General features: G+C 42.1%; 1 protein-coding gene across 5 annotated transcripts in view; it reads right to left on the bottom strand.

The window, feature by feature from the left end:
- SETBP1 (SET binding protein 1) overlaps window positions 1-18389 on the bottom strand; it is a 376312-nt gene that overhangs the window by 84761 nt on the left and 273162 nt on the right. For 4 of the 5 annotated variants that reach the window (XM_057526551.1, XM_057526552.1, XM_057526555.1 and 1 more), the window contains exon 5: window positions 1221-1328. The exons of the other annotated variant lie outside the window; for it this stretch is intronic. In XM_057526551.1, the coding sequence (XP_057382534.1) occupies window positions 1221-1328 (108 nt within the window). The remainder of the gene's footprint in view (window positions 1-1220; window positions 1329-18389) is intronic. 5 annotated transcript variants of the gene reach the window in all.

Raw genomic sequence — 18389 nt, forward strand, 5'->3', positions numbered from 1 at the left:
TGGGCAGGGCAGTCAGTGATCTCAGGGCAAAGATATGTCTGCCACAATAACCCCTAGATGCTCTTCTCTTGGAAAGTCCTGTTACTGTCAAAAAGATGAATTCTAAAACAACTCTATATTGTGCAATCTGCAGATTTTATTGACAAAGGTGTCAAGTCCTGCAGAACTGAAAGTTGTTTCCCTTGGCGTGAGATAAATAAGCAGGTTTGCTTGAGCTCCCAGCTTTATTCAATTTGCCTAGATACAAGGTGACTGTAAGCATTGATCCCATGTAAGACCGGATATAGATTTTTTAAAGGAGGTGCATACCCTGGGAGTTAGAGTCACCTATGGAAGCTGACGGCTTTGCAGCTTTGCTCACAGATCCGAAGAGAAAGAGAACGAAGCCACTGGAACCTGAGAGATTATGGTGAGATGGGGCAAGTGTGCTGGCCGGGTTTCACTGCTCTGCCTTGGGGATTCACAGCAGGTTACAGCTAGAATCAAGAGACGTAACGATCATCCAGAACAGCTGTTCTCAAACTTGAGCGTGTGTAGAAGTGGGGCGGGGATGGGGAGGGGAGCTTGTTAAAACACCAGTTGCTGGTGTCCAGCCCCAGAGGTTCTTATTGAGTAGGTTCTGGATGAGGCCTGAGAATTTGCATTTCAAACGAGTTCTCAAGTGGGGGTGATGCTATCAGTGCGGGGGCTGCACTTTGAGAAACACTGGTCTAACACAACCCTCTCATTTCACAGGTGAATAAACACAGACCCAGAGAGAAATACTGGTTTGTAGAGGCTGCACCCTCACAGGCCTAGAAAACTGGTGTTTCTCGATTTTATATCTAGAGTCTTTGCCGTTTCCCTAGAAGGGCGACCTCTAAGTTCCCTTCTAATTCCGAATCTAAGATCTATGAAATCGGCTCTTTTAATACATATTGTAGTAAAATTTCCTCAATCGTACCTTACTACAGCCATAGTCTGTAACAAGTTGCAAGTTGTAATCAAATAATGCTGAGCCCTGAAAACAGTTTACTGTGCAAACTTATTTCGGCAATCAATTTACAAAATACGTGTCCTGACATTTGTATTAAAACACCCCCAGTCACTCTACATCCTCTTAACTTGCTTTATTGCCTTCTTAGTATTTATTGATATCTGAAATTCTATTATAGACTTATTGCCTTGTCGTCTGGGCCCACCAAGACCAGAATATAAGCTCTGTGAGAACAAAACGTTACCTCTCTTGGCCACTGCTTCAGCCACAGTAGTACCCAGCACACGGTGGCACCGGATCAGCAGGTGCTCAGTGGATGAACTCTGAAGGTTCCTTACCTCCAAATTAGCATCTACAGAGGTTTTCAGAAATATGAATTTAGTAACCAGAAAGGAACTCCTATATTTATAAATCTATTAAATGAAGAACATGAATAAAGGAACAAGACCGTGACGTATTTCATCTCTGTCAGCCAATATATAAACAGTAGATGGTGTTCAGAAAAAATAAATATTAAATCGCATCACGTGAGTTTTCTTGAAATTAGACCATGTTTTGTTTGTCTCAGAGCCTCTCTATGTAAGAGCTATTTGTCATTTTTATATTCATGTGGATAATTTGCTAGCACTTAGATCTGGAACACTTTCTTCCCAAATCCTTACAACAAAACCACCAGCTCTATCAATATGGCTCAAAATTTCAGATTCGTTCAACAAACAAAAAAAATTATTCCACTATATGTAGTGGAATCATATACCTCTGTGATCATCTCCATGGACCAAACTTTACTAAATTGTCTGAAATTATGAAAGATAATGCTATTCAGAAATGTTCACTGACTACCATTTTGTGTCACGATTGTGCACTGAGCCTCAGGCTGAGCCACACTGCTGATGGGCGCAGCCACTAGCACACTAAATTTGATTAAAGTGAGGCAACTCCTTTGAAGTCATCCTAGAACAAAGGGCCAAAAAAATATGAAAGGCTTAGGGATAAAGTTAAAAACAGGCAGTTTCCAGGAATACAGTTCCAAGCAGAAAAATTCTGAAGAAATGGGAGTTGACCTCTTGGATTACAACGGGAAGCAACCACAGATCTGGGTTGGGTCTCTATGGGCCCAAATGTCCACGAGAGTCATTTCATAAGAGTTGTTGAGGTACTATTCACCAGATGGGAGCCCAGCCCTGCTCTGTGCTCAGCTTCCAGAGCAGGACACCAGAGGTGAGAGGAAAAGCCCACCTGAGGCGGGTCTCATGGGCACACCAACCAAAAATTGTGGAACAAATGAGTTCAAATCTGCGCCTTGGTAAAGGAGAAAAGGCACCAACTCTGAAGTCAGACAGATTTGGGTTCAAGTTTGGGTTCAGCCACTTATTATATACACGATCTTAGACAAATCATTCATTCCTTGAGGCTCAATGTCCTCACCTTTAAAATAGGAACATCTGGGGGATGGGATGGTCAGCACAGTGATGATAGTTACCAATACTTTATTGTATATTTGAAAGTAGCTAGGAGAGTAGACCTTAAATGTTCTCATCATAAGAAAAAAATATTTGTAACTATGCGAGATGATGAATGCTAACTAAACTTATTGTGGTGATCATTTTGTAATATATACATATATCAAATCATTATCTTATATACCTTAACCTAATACAAGTTATATGTCAATTTTATCTCAATAAAACTGGAAAAAAATTGTGATAGTAGTGCCTATTATCAAGAGATCTGAAATAATTAAAGATATTTTATGAGAAATGTCAAACAGCATCACATCCTGGAGCTTTATACAAATGCCAGCCGACAGCTCTCATTCACCGAGTGCCGTCGTGGGCAGGCACATCAGGCCGGGGTGGAGGGGACTGAAGGGGGCTTGGTAGACATACATCTTCACATCCACCCACAAAGTTCACGACGCTTGGTGTTATCCACTTTGTTAGGAATGAAAGCGACTCAGCTTTCTATTTTGACATCCAGTAAGAGTCCTCCTTTGAAATTTTGCCTCCTCATCTGTTAAATGGAGCTAATCATATTCAGCCCTGGGGACCTTGTGAGGATCAGCAGATAAGGGAGGTGAAAGGTGCTGTGAGGAGTGTAAATTCTGGGTAGAATTATGCTATTAGTTTTAGATTCTGAATGCTCACTCTTTAGGGTTTCGTGATTATTAACACTACACGACGTAAGATAAAATGACATTGTTTCCTCTGCAGAGGCAGACACCTCATTACGAAGCCTGGCTCCTGGCTTCTCTCCTGCCCTCTCTGCAGTAGGAACAGGAGAGAAGCTAGCCTGCAAAAAATATGACACGATGCCTCTTGAAATCTGGGCCTCTGTGGGTGAAATTTGTATTGACATTCTTAAAATATGAGCCTGTCTCAGTGTTTTATGTCATCAATTGTGACTGTCAGTTTCCTCTGCAAGGAGAGGAATAATGCAGCTATTTTTCTCTCGTTCTTCCCAAACTAGTGTTGGCCCATGGGCTGGGTACTGCCCTGGCTGTGGTGGGAGGAGGGATCTGTTTTAGGAATATGGAAACTTTATGATGCTGTGTATTTAATCCCAGACTCAAGAATAGGGAGAGTACGTGGCCCACAAGCTGAAAGCTATGTCACACCAGTGAACTTTCTGGTACTTGAAGTCGGCTCTTGGGAAGCTGGGAAAGAATTTACAAACTCAGAACTTCTTATCTGCGGTGTCAGTGAGGGGCTCTCTGGGACAGTCTCCTTTCAGCTGGGTGGCCCAGGGCTAAAGCTTAAGGGACACTAGTGTTTACAGGCTGACAGGCCACTGAGCTTGGCCGCCCTAAGATCTGCCCCAGGTTACAGAATTATTCTGGGAAACAAGGTTTAAACTTCTACCAGGGAAACATAAAAAGCACAGTGATTTACTAATAAATCAGAAGACAATTAAGGTTAAAAAGTCAACGCTCAGGAAACATCAAGGATCTGAATTAAATCAACATATCAGGGTAATTCAAAGGCTAGTGCCTGGAAGGCAGCATTTTATTCACAATCCATCTATCAAGCAGCATTTCCCCACTCATGGGCTCTTGTTCTACAGAATGATTTGGGACATTTGCCAGCTGCAGCCAGTTTTTCTGGCTGGTGCTCATTCTGGATTGAACATTTGCCAGGGTTTATAACCAAACTTAGATTAAGTTTATCTGTCATCCCTCCCTTCTTTGCTCTTTTTTCCCCTTTCTCTTTCCCCAGAATATTACTTGTACACACATACTTCCTCTATTTCTTTTTCTGTAAGTATCCAAAATAGAACTAAACATGTCCAAAAGCCATTGCCCTGGGCTCTTTCTACTTGGTATCAGAAAGAACATACAATGGAAGACCTTCCTCTCTAGTACATCCTTGACAAGCAATTTTAGAACCATTTCACCTGATGATTAAGCAAAGCCTTTCAGTGCCCTGGGAGATGGCCTCATAATGAAAGTTTAGGAATCATTTCAGGGTTTGAGACAGGAGAAATCTGAAGACAAAAAGAGCTGCCTTGTATTGATGATTTACTACAGGTTAGAAACTCTCTGTACATTCTGCATATCCATCAACTCTTAATCCTTACAGTAAGTCCCAGAATAGACCCTATTTTCCCCCATTTTAAATATAAGAAAACATGCTCAGAGGTTAAGTTATATGCTTACAGGGTCTCAGAGCTAGTAAGTCACAGAATTGGGACTCAGCTCTGTAAACTGAGGTGCAGGTATGTCAGGTACGTCTGATTGCAAAGGCCATATTTTTTATTTTAACCTCAGCGTCCACAGGCTTCAGAAAAACAACAACAATTAAAAAAAATACATTTTGAGCACTTCCTATATTCCAGGCTCTGTTCTAAGCATATTACATGAAGTCCCTCCTTTAATTCTCACAGCACATCTATGATGTAGGATATCATTATTCAGGGGGTGGGGCACAGGGAAGGAAGAGACTCACCCAGATCACCCAGCTAGTGAGTGATGGAGCTGGGGAGCACTTGGAATTCCGCGCCCCTAACCCCTACTAATCATCACCCCCGGTCTGGAATGGAACCTTGGCCCTGTACCTGTCTCACCGTTCTAAAGCCATAGACACGATATGGCTCACTTGTGTTCTACTGCAGAGACTAGGCACAGCAGGGCTGGTAAGGGCCAGATTACGTCTCAACAGTGTGGTTCTCCGAAGTTTATACCAGATTGCTAATATTTTTTTCAATACTGGATTTTTCTTTGTGGTTTAATTATTTGCTCACTCAGGTTCATTTGCTTTGGAGCTTTTTGAATGTCAGAGCTTCAGATCTCAAAGGCGAGCCAAGCTTTGGCCTTTGCAACAGCCCAAGGTTAATGCAGACTGCAAACAAGGGGCCTCCAAAACCCACTGCGGCTGTGGGTCTGCTCCCTGCACCTGCTTCCTGCTCCAGCTCATTTCCTGGGTCTTGTGTGAATGGGGCCTTGATGCCCTGAGGGGCTCTGGTGTGTGTGTGTGTGTGTGTATGTATGTATGTATGTGTGTATACACACACACACACCCCCTCCCCCAACGCTTGTCTCACTGATAAGTGAATACACACACATACAGTCTACTGAAGGTGGCAGTGGGGATCTGGGGGAATAATTCCTCAATAGAGAGAAGGTGGAAAGGGCCCAGGCTGGGCATCAGGAGACCTGTGTTCTAGGCCTAGCTTGGCCACAACCACTCCATCTCAGCCAGGACACAACCCTCTGAGCCTTGATTCTGTCATTTTTAATTTTAGAGGATTAAACTAGATTAGTGTTTCCCAAACCATCTTCTGCAGAATGTCAGTGTTCCTTGATATATTAATGGGAGGGTTTGGAAAAATAAGACTTGTGCAGTCAGGTAAATTCGGGAAAGCGACTTTTCTTCTATTTGTGTGTTCAAAGCTATGAGATGTTACGTAGTAGACAATCAAATATTTTTTTTTTTATTCTGCTATTTAACAAACTTACTTGATAATCAAACTCTGTTTTCATAGAACACCTATGAACACTCCTTGGGGTGCTGGCCAATGCTGAGAATGAGTTTTAGGGTATCAAGTAGTATCAAGCCCAGAATCCTCCACATTCAAACTTTAGTAACTTAATAAACAGCTAATAAATTTGCCAAATGACTGCACTGCTAACATGAGAAAAAGAGTAAAAGATATTTAAAAGCGAACTTATTTTCATGTAAGGCAACCAGTTGACAAGACAGTAGAATCGAAGTGTAAAATCCATCTCTGTGGTAAATGGTAAATGAATGGTCCCCCCCAGGTGAGGTGTTGACAGTGTCCTACATCCAGCAGAACTGAAGATGCAGACAGTGTTTACCATAGTCCCGGGTTCTTAATGATGAATTTCTTTTTTAGTGCAGAAGTGCTCTTAAGGTCAGAGAAATTCAAACATTTGAATAGAAGAGAGCTTATCTCCTTGGACATGAAGATTTCCAATCCTATCTTTGTATCCCTTACTGATCTTCATACACCATGTGGCATTGATAACAGGGTTACACACACAGAATTTAATAAACAGGGATTGGTCAAATCACATTTCAAAAAGTGTCTTTGTGAGGTATGTTTGTTCACAAAGTCCAAAAACACAGTAATCCAATTTTAAAGAGAGTTACTTGCAGATTAATTTAGTATTTCTACTTAAGCATCTTTGTTTTATTGCTTTCTTTTTTCCTCTATGTAGTATATTTTATATTTGAATGGAAAATAAAATTTATAAAAGGTGTTATTTAGGTGAAAGTGTTCTGCTCTTGACCCATCTTGCTCTTAATTGTGACAGTTTGGGATGCTCTTATTTTATTTTAAAAAGATCAGGTACTACCCTTCTCCTCTTCAATGTATTTGTTGTTTGGTTGGTGTCTGTTTTACCAGCCTTTGGTAGATCCAATCACCTCACCTGGGTGGGGCTCAGAAGGCCACAACAGTCATGTCTCCCAGATCTGAATCAGCAGAGAACCTCTCTGGGCCTTAGTTTAAAACCTCCAGGCCTTTTATGCAGTGAAAGCACCCTGGTATGACAGGTGAACAATCCTAGACACCTCCTTCTTTCTCCCTCTCTCTCCACAGTTCTGAGGCCTATAGCTCTTGACCACAGATAGTTTGAAAAGCCCTGCTCTAAGGCACAGCTCTGAGTATCAATCACCCCATCCTCCACCCCATGCCAGCTTAAAGCCTTTGAGTGGAATCCCGAAGTGCAGGGTCAACAGTCAAGCTCCTCCACCTGGTGCAGCAGCCCCTCCTCTTCGTCTGCCTCTCCAGATCACCCTTGGGCACCTCTCAACCGAGGTGCAGCCACCCCCAGAATCCTCTTGTCTCCAAAGGGACAGAAGGCAACATGGCTCCAGTCTTTATTATCATTGCTGCCAATGCTTGGATCTGCTCTTTCTTTCTATCCAGCTACTAGGCCCTCATAGCTGCATCCAAATGCCACCTTTTCTGGCCCTCCAGGGAGTAGTGACTACTCTCATCTCATTTGCCCCCATGGGCCCCAGGCACACACCACTGCAGCACTGAAGGAATCCAATGTCCTTCTCTGTCTCTAAGTATATCTCTCTCTCTCAATGGCAACCTGTGGAGAGCAGTGACTGGGTCGTATGGGCCTTTGTGTATCTGAGTTCCCGACACCAAGTAGGTAGATGTTTAATACACATTTGTTTAAAACAATCAAATGCATTTGAAATTATACCAACAATGATATAGTCTACTATTGAACACCAACTGGAATCACTGTATACAAAACGTGAACTAAAGGTTGGCATACCAAGGTACACAATATGTGTTTAATAATAACAGTAATTATAACCATTAATATTTATTGCATATTTCCTATGAGTCAGGCCTTATGCTACAATTTTGTAAGCAAACATACCCTACGAGGTGGAAACTATTGTTATCTCTATTTTAAACTTGAGAAATCAGAGGCAGAGATTGCTTAAGAAGTCACTTGCCCAAGATCTCTTGGGTTGATCTCTTTGGTCAGCCTCTTTCCTTTCCCAGTTCCTTCCAGTGATAAATCAGAGGCTGCCCATCACTTTTAGGCCTGAGTTGGTAAGCAAATCCATGGGGGCTGCTCGCTGAGGAAGTAATATGAGTTCTCAGCTTATGAGGCTATAATGTACTTTGCAAAATAGAAGTCACTATCCCCAAGTGTGCAAAATAACTAGATCCGGAGATAGGATTACTTGACTTAAAGAGCAGCAGCTTCAGAGCATTTGCTTGCCTATTTGACAGTGAGTGGACATTATTTGGGATTTCTCCAGGAACAGCTACACCTGAGGTCACAGCTGATCAGCTGTTATAGCAATGTCGAAAGGGAGCACTATATAGGCAGAGTCAGGAGGTCAGGTGTAAACAGAAGATGAGGAAGTGCAAGGCCTGGTGGAGTGACCTTCAGCGTAACTTCATCTTCCAATCAGGAGGGTGTTTCCACGGGTCCGGTAAAATTTCCTCTGGGCATACGGCTTCTAAATCCCAGCTTCACAAGGCAGGTAGTTGGTGTAGGAGGGGCAAATGAGATTTTACAAATAGTCAAACCTAGGCCCCAGCCAGCTAAAATGTGCCTGCTTTTCTTGGGACCACCCCTCTAGTGCGCAGCCAGCAGAAACAACGTGCAAGGACCCAACCTAAAGTCCGTATTTTATTTGAATAAAACAGTCTCTAAATGCTGACATTTATAACTTCACAGGAAAGGTTTGGGAGGAGGGAGAAAGCGTAAAAGAACATTCTGTGTAGCGCCATGATGCTGCCAACAGTTTGTGGGTTGGACGGGGCACTGTGTTCCTCAAGATTAGACAAAACTGAGGGTTTCTTCTTCTTCTTCTTTAATAGCGAGGAAATATAAAACCTCCCCTCATGTCAGAGTCTCAACTCTTCACACTTTTTGTATAATTTTGCCCATTCAGGAGTAATATTTAACTGAAGGGAAATCAGAAAAGCTGTAGCTTTTTATTTTTTTTTCTAGAAACCAAAAGAATGTAAAGATATTGAGTTTAGCTTTCTAATTCGATTTCTGAACTTTCTATTTTTTAATGAGAGAAAGAATGTTAGTGGATATAAGGAGAAAGCATATGTTTTGGTGATTACTAGAATTTCAGTGGTTGGTATTTTATGAATATGCCACAGAACTGTACTACGAGGACCAGCAAGTGTTCAGAGTGACCCCCCACTCCTGACTCCCACCAAAGAGAAACGTCAGCAAGAAATCCAAGCAAGGGAGTTATTTTCCTTTCCACATGGAATTGAACACAGATTCTGAACTGTGAAAAGAAATTAAGAGTGAGAAATATTTTGATTTAATACATGTTCCGAGCCACCTCCTCCTAGCATGAGAGCTACACCTGAATTACAGACTGAGATTTGGTGGTTGGTTAGCTGTCAGGGCACGCTCAGAGCAAGTCATTATAACTCAATGGCTCAGGCAGGGATTAGAGGAAAAGCCACTGCTACCTACTTATGAAAAAAGGGTTTGTTAAGCCATTCAGACATGTCACAGAATTGCAAGATGGCCCAGAACTGCTTAAATGATCAAGGTAAGTAATATCATGGCCATACTAATCTGTGGAAGACAGTGATCACCGTGCCATTTCTTTGATCCCAGTGGTCCCCTCTTGCTGGTAGAACCCGATTGAAATCTACCACTCGACAGGAAGCTCTCTGACAAGACCACCCCCCTAATCCTCCACACAGTTAGCCAATTAAGCAGACCATGCCCCCACTACTCACATTTTTTTCTCCCAAAACGTATCACACTTTGTTGTTATTTAATTATTTTATTTGCTCTTTTTCTCTTCTGCGTCAATTAGTAGACTGTAAACTCCATAAATACAGAAGCCTTATCTTTCTTGATCATTTTTATATTCCCAAGACTTTAAAAAAAATATATTTGTAATGCATGAATAAATACTACAGCTTTTCGAAGAACACTGTATATATATTCATATTAACCCCAAGCTGTTCCTCTCTATTCCCCATTTATGTAAATCCAGCCTATTCTTCAAGGCCCAGGTATGATACCACCTCCTCCATGAAGTGTCCCATGTGCGACTCCAGTCTACAAATGAACTGTCCCTCTTCCGAGTTCTTTATCATCCAGCTTAGCAATTTGTGGTTTGATAATTGACTTTTATATTTTTGCTGCATTTTCAAAATTATCCACGAGATAGAGCTTCATCTACCAGATCACAAGGAGAAATATACAAAGAACACAGGTAATCAGTCATGAGGCAAATGTTAGTATTGTCCCCTCTGGACGCTGTTCTGAAAGAAAGACAGAGCGTGTGTAAAAGTCAGAAGGTAAGGAAGCACAAGGTACCTGTGTTCAGGGAACAGCAGGAAGTCCCAGGCACTGGAGCATGGGGGAGGGGAGTGTCCAGGAGTCAGAGAGATGCAGTAGAAGGGAAAGCAGAGAGATTGGACCCTCTGCTGCCAGAGGGGCCACATGGAAAACAGAAGAATGAATGCTGGTAGCTTCTAGGAGCAAAGACCAGCCCTTGGCTAACAGCCAGAAGGTACTTCGATGCTAAAAGCACAAGGAACTAAATGAGAGCTCAACCTGAATGAGACTGGAGGCCCATCCTTGTACAGAACCTCCAGCCCTGCACGCACCTTGATTTCAACCTCATGAGATCTTAAGCAGCTAAGGCTTCTGGACCTCTGACCTACAGAAACTGTGGGATAATAAACTTGTGTTGTTTCAAGCTGCTAAATCTATAATAAATTTTTACAGCAACAATAGAAAATGAATACAAATTTCACTATTTCTCTTATCACTACATTTTTATGGCTGGGGTTAGTAGATAAATTGGTCTTCAAAACAGGTGCCACTGACTAGCGCTAACAGATTCTGGCTGCGGCAGACCAAATGCCAAAGGGTTGAAACTGCCTCCCCTTTCAAGAGACTTCCAAGTCCTGCCGATGATGCCGGTACAGTGAACTTGCAGTTATCTTTGAGTGAAATGTGTATTTTGTTATTTATCCACCATAACTGTCTAATACTGACACCTTATCTTTGTCATCAAATACAATTGTGGTCCAGCGGATGTCTGCACCTCTGTGTGCATATGTGTGTTCAGAGGGAGATTTAACTTCACCCCAATAAGAGCATACTTGGGAGAGAAAGCCTGCTGTTTAAAGAAGACTTCTATAGAAATCTGCTGTGTTGTATTTCCTGTGCTTGAATATATTATCCAAAGTGGAAGTGAAAGGAAATGAACATTATTAATGACCATGTGGTAAGCTGTGTGCTGGATGCTCTCGTGTATAGTCTACTTTTCTTTGGCCCTCATAAAACTCTGCCAGGTAGGTATTAATAGCCTCATTTTTCAGAGGAGGAAAAAGAGGATCAAAGAGGCTCAGTTGCCCAAGGTCACACTACTAGTAAGTGGGGATTTAGCATCCAAATCTGCATCCAAGAGGCTTTAACTCCCTAGCATTTTAACGATCTACTATGCTGCCTTAGGAGTTGCTGAATTTATTCTTAAGCTAGTGAACTGTGTCCTGTACAGCTCAGATTTTATCTGAGTCATGACATTCTTACCTAAAATAAAGATAAACAATTCGAGGCCATATAGAAATAAGCGCTGAAATGAACGTGAAGATATTAGTTATATCAGAGAAGCAGGACATGCCAGAATGGTTAAGGAAATAAGTAGGTAAGATTTAGAAGCCAGATTGAAGAGATGTTCTATGTGAAGGAGGCAATGTGGTGACTGGAGATTAAGCTTAAGGCTAATTATGGTATTTTCTGTAGGGTAAGGTGGATTTTGCAGAACTCACAGCAAGTCAATAAGCTGAAAATGATCAGGAAAGAAGGTGAGACTGTGTGGGTAGATAATAGAGGGTCTTTTAAGCCAGATAAAGAATCTTGGACTTGATGCAAGAGGAATGGATACTTCTACATCTGGCATCAATTACACTTTTCACTATGGCTACCTTCATGGATGTTCCATGAAAAGCTATTTCATTCTTCTTTTTCCATTTCAATAATTAATATATTTATTTAGTTAGAGCTCTAAGGGGTGGGATGTAAGGAATGGAAACAAAGGAGCTTTGCTCTGGGCTGATTATTGCCAAAAGGATCCCCGAAATGAAAAATGAAGCAGAGAAGCATTGCTGTGGACCAAGAAGGTGCAACCCTGGCCTGGTGGAAGTCCAGCCCACATGAATGAAGTATTTCTGGGGTTTGAGGGGCTTCCATAGGCAGGCAGAGCTGACATCCTGCACTGGGGAAATCACTTGAGGGAGCCATTACTCAGCGTCCTCACCAGTGGCAGAAGAAGACACCCAGAAATAAGCTTTTCCTCTCTAAGACAGACCACTGAGACAGAGTTTCAACTATTATAATTAATATCAATTGGACCTAGAAAAATAATGGAGAAAAAGTAACTAAGAAGAGTTATTTCAGCTATTTTATTTAATAAAATAAAATTTTATTTGTACTGTCCATGAAGACTTAAGAAATCTGGAAGATTTTCTCTTCTCCTCTGCCTAATAACCTGTCTCAGAGCATACATTGATGTAGGCTTCCTGGTTGAGGAGGAATGGAAGAAAAAAACAAACAGGGGAGCCGCTTTTTGAAACGGGAACTATTGGCTTTCCAACTTCACCTTAGATATATCCATAGGTAAATGAGGAAGGAAAATAAGCAAGTACAGGTAGTTCTTGGTGTCACAAACCTATAATCAATAGCTGGCTCCCTCTCTTTAAGTGATCTCAGTATGAGTGACAGCAACACTGACCAATGAGAGTAGCTACAACTTGACGTGTGTGTGTGTGTGTGTGTGTGTGTGTGTGTGTGTGTGTGTGTGTGAAGTGGAGGTGGTATTTGTAACAGACACTGGCTGGTTGCATTTTCCACTTCAGGATAGAGTCGTGGATCTCAAGCTTTGGAAAATTTATTGCATTCCCCTTGTCAGATTCTGATTTGAGAGAAACACTGAACACCCGGCAACTCTTGGGAAAAAGTTCTGGCAACCATCTTCAGCTGTGACTAATCTGTCCCCTGCCCGGTTGCTGTCCTGGAACTTGAACTCTTATGGAGATCTTAAATAGGACAGTCTGGAAATCTGGATGGTTTTCATGCCCAATTGTTGCTGCATTTATTTTAAAAATATACTCCCCCATTTGGGCAATGACACAGAATGCAGAATGAAAGGTTATGGTACTATGGTGGTCAGTTCTGGGAAGGGACTTGAGAGAAAACTGAAACGACCAGGCAGCTGAAGTGGCGATGAGAAGAGAGGAGAAAGAGGGATGATGGGGGAGGGGAGCGTGGGCTGGCTTTTCTGGGCTGCTGGGGAGGCAGGTTGCAAGGTGAGCAGCTACCAACACCAGCTGGGGACTCGTGTTATTTACCTTATCATAATGGCTATTTAGTGAGATTGTAGGTGACTTCATTTTCTCTTATACATGTTTTTCTAAATTTTCCAAATTCTATTCACTAACAGGTTTTGTCTTAGGTGATAAAATAAACAATAAGCGTTTTTCCAAATACTCATTTGCTCTATGCAATGGGTGGAGAATCCATTTTTATTGCTGCTGTTGGGGTCTCAAAGAGAAAAATAATATCTAGTGCTAAAGGGGTTCATTACTAAACTAGGAGAAATTTGGACAGACTTTTAGGACTATGTCACTCCTACTGAAAGATGACAAGATGTCCCTTACATATTTGTAGTTGTAATACTGCCCAGTACTATGTCTTATACATTTCAGATACTTTTAAAATTGTATGGTTAGAATAAATAAAGTAAAACTATAACCAACAGCACAAAGAAGTATATCCTGTAAGAGAAACCTCTTTGGCCCACTGGTCTTTCATGGAATATAAGACATGATAAACTGCTTCAGAACCATAGTTTTTTACCCAATCCCAATTCCTGGTGGATGGTCAAAAGGGGACGAAATCTCCTAACGCTTTAACAAATTTTTTAGATGTAGCTCTAAACCCATGGTTTCCTTAGTGATTTGCTCTGGTCTGTTTTTATTTTTATCCTAAGTCACTCCCAAGATGCACATTTTGTATGTTTACTACTAGGTATGTAAAATCCCTCAAACTTTTCTTTAAAAAATAACAAAGTTTTAAATATTAGGTTTAGTGTTTTGTGACTTAGTGAATAAGACCATTCTTGCTCTCCCTTTGCATCTCCTTTGTGATTTTTCAGAATGGACACCCTCCACCAGGGTCTCTGTTCACCAGATGAGGTGAAGGCTCTGCACACAGAATTGGCCTCACACCCTGGGCTTGGCCAGCCCTGGCTCCAAAGAGCTCCCTTTATAAAAAAAACTAACTGTAGTGGAGATCAAATTGCTTATTAGCTAGTCCCTTATTCTGGGCTCCAATATTTAACCCACTGGCAAGGGTTCTTGAGGGATAACTCAGAAGCTGAGATATACTACTGACCTTGTCAAAGACTTCGGAAATACAGTGGGAAAAAAAGGAGGTGATGGGAAAAGTCAGAAAACCTGGAACCTAGCACTTTCTCTGCACAAAAATCGTTCAGTGACATTGGACAAAGACTTGAACCCTCTGTTTGTTTTTTTTTTTTAAGGTTTTTTGGTTATTTAAATGTTCTTCTTTTATTTTTTTTATTTTTTAATTAATTAATTAATTTATTTATGGCTGTGTTGGGTCTTCGTTTCTGTGCAAGGACTTTCTCTAGTTGTGGCAAGCGGGGGCCACTCTTCATTGCGGTGCGCGGGCCTCTCACTATCGTGGCCTCTCTTGTTGCGGAGCACAGGCTCCAGACGCGCAGGCTCAGTAGTTGTGGCTCACGGGCCCACTTGCTCCGTGGCATGTGGGATCTTCCCAGACCAGGGCTCGAACCCGTGTCCCCTGCATTGGCAGGCAGATTCTCAACCACTGCGCCACCAGGGAAGCCCCCCCTCTGGGTTTTGATTTCCTTGCCTGTCAAGTGGGAGAAGAACACCTATCTGCAAATCTCTGTGGAGTCTGAAGATCAAATAAAAGTCAGGAAATGTGCTTTGAAAAGCAGAATGCCCTGTTCAGAGGTAAGGGGTAACTGGGATGCAGCCTCAGGGGAAGCTTTTTATCTCTCTGTGTCTTCAGATCCTCCATCAACATGCGAGCCGACCTGACACACTCATGCCCACCTTCTCAAGCTCCCCAAGCCCTTCAGAGAAGAATGGGAAACTCCAAGCAGAGGCAGCTCTTGGGACTTGCTTGCTCTACTCTGTTGATCCTCCCTCTTAATGCCTCCTTTTTATCCAACTTGTTCTAAATCCTTATGTAATAGGGCAAACACTCATATCAACTTGCTTTTATAGTATGCAATTTACTACTCTGAAATTTATTTTATGGGTCCTTTTTCCTGTAGAATGGGTGTTTATTTCTAGTCATTAATGGTTAGTCTCTCATTATTCTCTCTAATTGCTTTCCATATGTGTATATATCTACCTCTTGTCTCCTGATAGCTTTACAAGGTCTTTGAGGGAGGCATGTTTCCTGGTACTTCATCATTTCACCCAGCACTTAGCACCAGGCTCACCACCCTTCATGCCCAACACCCTTTAAAACCAGTGTGTCCTCCATCCCTCCGGGATGCAGTTCCACATTCTCTGCGTGGCAACTATACCCTCTTAAAAGTCCATCCCCACTCAACTGCTAACTTCAGTCTAGCTAGGTGTCTTCCTGTACCCCCCCACGTACACCCACCTCCAGGTCTTCGCTCATCTGGTGCCTCACTCAATCACTATGCCTCCACTCTCGAAGGTTCAAGTCCAGGATTCGTTTTTCACTGAACACTGTCATCCTTTCTGATCCTGGATCAGTATGGCTCCCATTGTCGGCCGCTGAGTTCGCACAGATTAAACTTGGTCTGCATTTATTCTCTGGTTGTTTTATGTATGCTAACTTAAGTCTCTTTGCAGTATAGTATACGGAAATTAAGGTAAGGGGCCCTTCCTTGCTTTTCGTTTGTTCTGGTCTCTCTATTTGTTATATCTTGGCACTATGTTACATGTTAAGTAACTAAAGAGCTCCCAATCATTTTGAAGAATGTAAGCTCTTTATGAACCAGCATATATATTTTATTCCACAAAGTAGTAAAGACCTCTGAAAGATCAACAATTAAGCTTTAGTCTATAATACTTTGCACACAGTAAACATTCAATAAAAGATCCATTTACCAGAACTTGTGATAACCTGAGCTGTTCCTCCACACACTCACAGCAGCACAGCTAATACCCATGGTACCACAAAGAGGAGTTTTCAGAAGTTTTCAAACAGCCATTACCATGACCAAAAATTAAGCACCTGTGCATCTGTGGGATGGGAAAGGTGGAGCCTGCCTGGAATCCCTGACTTCTTTTTAAATACTCACCTTTTCTATAGGTGGCCTTTGCAGGGAGGCAGAATGGCATAAGATAAAGGGGTCTGGCGTTGTTTTTATGCTCCATGAATTGGGGGACCTTAGACTGAAGGCCTGTTAAGAATGAGTGTGTCATTTCCCATCAAGGGCTGACTACAGAACAAAGCCTTCTAAGAAGCTGGAGCACTGCTAGAACCACGACCAAGTTTTGCTTGCTGCACCCGCAGCCCCCGTTTTCTCATCACCCACTTATTCATTACCTCTTTGCCATCTGAATTTGGCACATAGCCCACCACCCCTTAACCATATGAGGCACTAAATACATAACTGTTAACTTGTCTGTTGTCTCCAGAGCCACCAGTATGTTCATACATATTCTCATCTAACCTCATCTTCTATGAACTCTGCAGCTTGGGCCCTAGTGGCTACCCTGTTCTTCTGAAATCCATTCTTCCTTGAGTCCTTGGTTCTTCTCCAACACTTCTGTCATTTCTTCTCTGTATCTGCCTGACCCCCTCTTATTCTGCCTCTCTCTTTAAGGTGAGCCACAGGGGTCCCCCCATCTACCCTCTTTCCTTCATTCTCCACAATTGTCCCCTTTGGTAAACCTCTAGCTCTAGCTCTGTACAGTGCTGCCAACTGCCGCCTCAACAAGTCGTCTCCTCACACACCAACCAGATTCTCTCTTGGATTTCTATAATTCTGTTCATGTGCCACCACTCTTCCAGTTGCCTGAGGCCAACGTATTGGAACTATCTTTGACTTTAGCTAAAGAGGGAAAGAGATGAGTCAGGAATTACTCTATTATTTTTTTGCTTGGGTATCTGAGTAGGTAATGATGCTTTTATGATGCTTATAATCTAGGGGGTGGTCTGGGGGAGGAAGGGCAGGGTAGTGGGTACAATCCAAATAAGAAAGGGATAATTACAATATCATATGAAAAATTCAAAGATGGGGATAAGTTTGCCCAACCCAGGCTAGAGGGAGGGAGCAGTCAGGGGAAAAAGACAAATTATAATTTGGTCATTTCACGAGTTTCGCCTGAATAATGGAATGGCTGCCCACTGTCTACTTAATTAAGCACAAGCCCCAGAGTGTGGGGAAAAACCTTTAAACTCCAGCACAACATTCTTTTCCAAACTTATCTACCATGATTCCCCAACTACAGAGCCTAACCTCAATAAAAGTAGACAAAACACCATTTCCCAAATGTTTCTTGGGTATGTCCACCTAAATACCTTTGTTTACATAGTTTCCTTCCTACTCTGTGCTTGCCTCCACTTCCTCTCAACACCATCTCACCATCTCCATTCTCCAAAAGACTCTTCCATCCTTTAAGACCCATCTTGAATGGTAACTACCAAACAGAAGCATTTCCTGGTCCCACCTCTCCACCCCCACTGAAAACGTGGCAGTGGCTCACCCTCACTTGGACAGCCCAGCATGTCCTTCTCTATTGACAGCCCAGTCTCTTCTCTATGACTTTCTGATTGCCGTTACAGTCTGCCTTATGAGTTGCATCTGTTTTCCTCCCCTAAATTATACAGGAGAGCCTTCTGGATTGTAACCTCTTTGACAGCAAAAGCATTGAGTTACTTAATGCTTTTTTACTATTGTTAATTAATAGTAATTCATTCTTGAATTACTCCCCCAGGACTTCACCAAACCATGCATATACTAGACACTAAACAAATAATTTTTAAAAATTTTCTCTTGTCTTTGTCAGTTCCCCTTGAATTCAGTGTGAAGTGCTATACTGGCACAAGCATAGTTCACAATCCTAACAAGTATTCAGTCCTGTTGCTTGTTTGTTTATACAGTGACGAGATGGTTTTCTGGAGGGTCCTTTCAAAGGCACCATCCTTATCTCTGCCCAGTGACAGGCTAACCTTTGGAAGCCATGCTTTACTGATTTCTCTGGCCAAGAAAGGCTCCATGTTGTATCAAAGCCAAGTCTGTCAAAATTGTGACTTCTCTGCACCCACACCTGAATCTTCATAATTCTCCAAAACCACAGAAATATATATGAAAACTTCCAACAGGACGGGGGAATGTTTGCCAACTGTGGGAAGATAAATGACCTGGAGACTTCATGC

The sequence above is a fragment of the Balaenoptera acutorostrata genome, chromosome 13, assembly GCF_949987535.1.
Source record: "Balaenoptera acutorostrata chromosome 13, mBalAcu1.1, whole genome shotgun sequence".
Lineage (NCBI taxonomy): Eukaryota > Metazoa > Chordata > Mammalia > Artiodactyla > Balaenopteridae > Balaenoptera > Balaenoptera acutorostrata.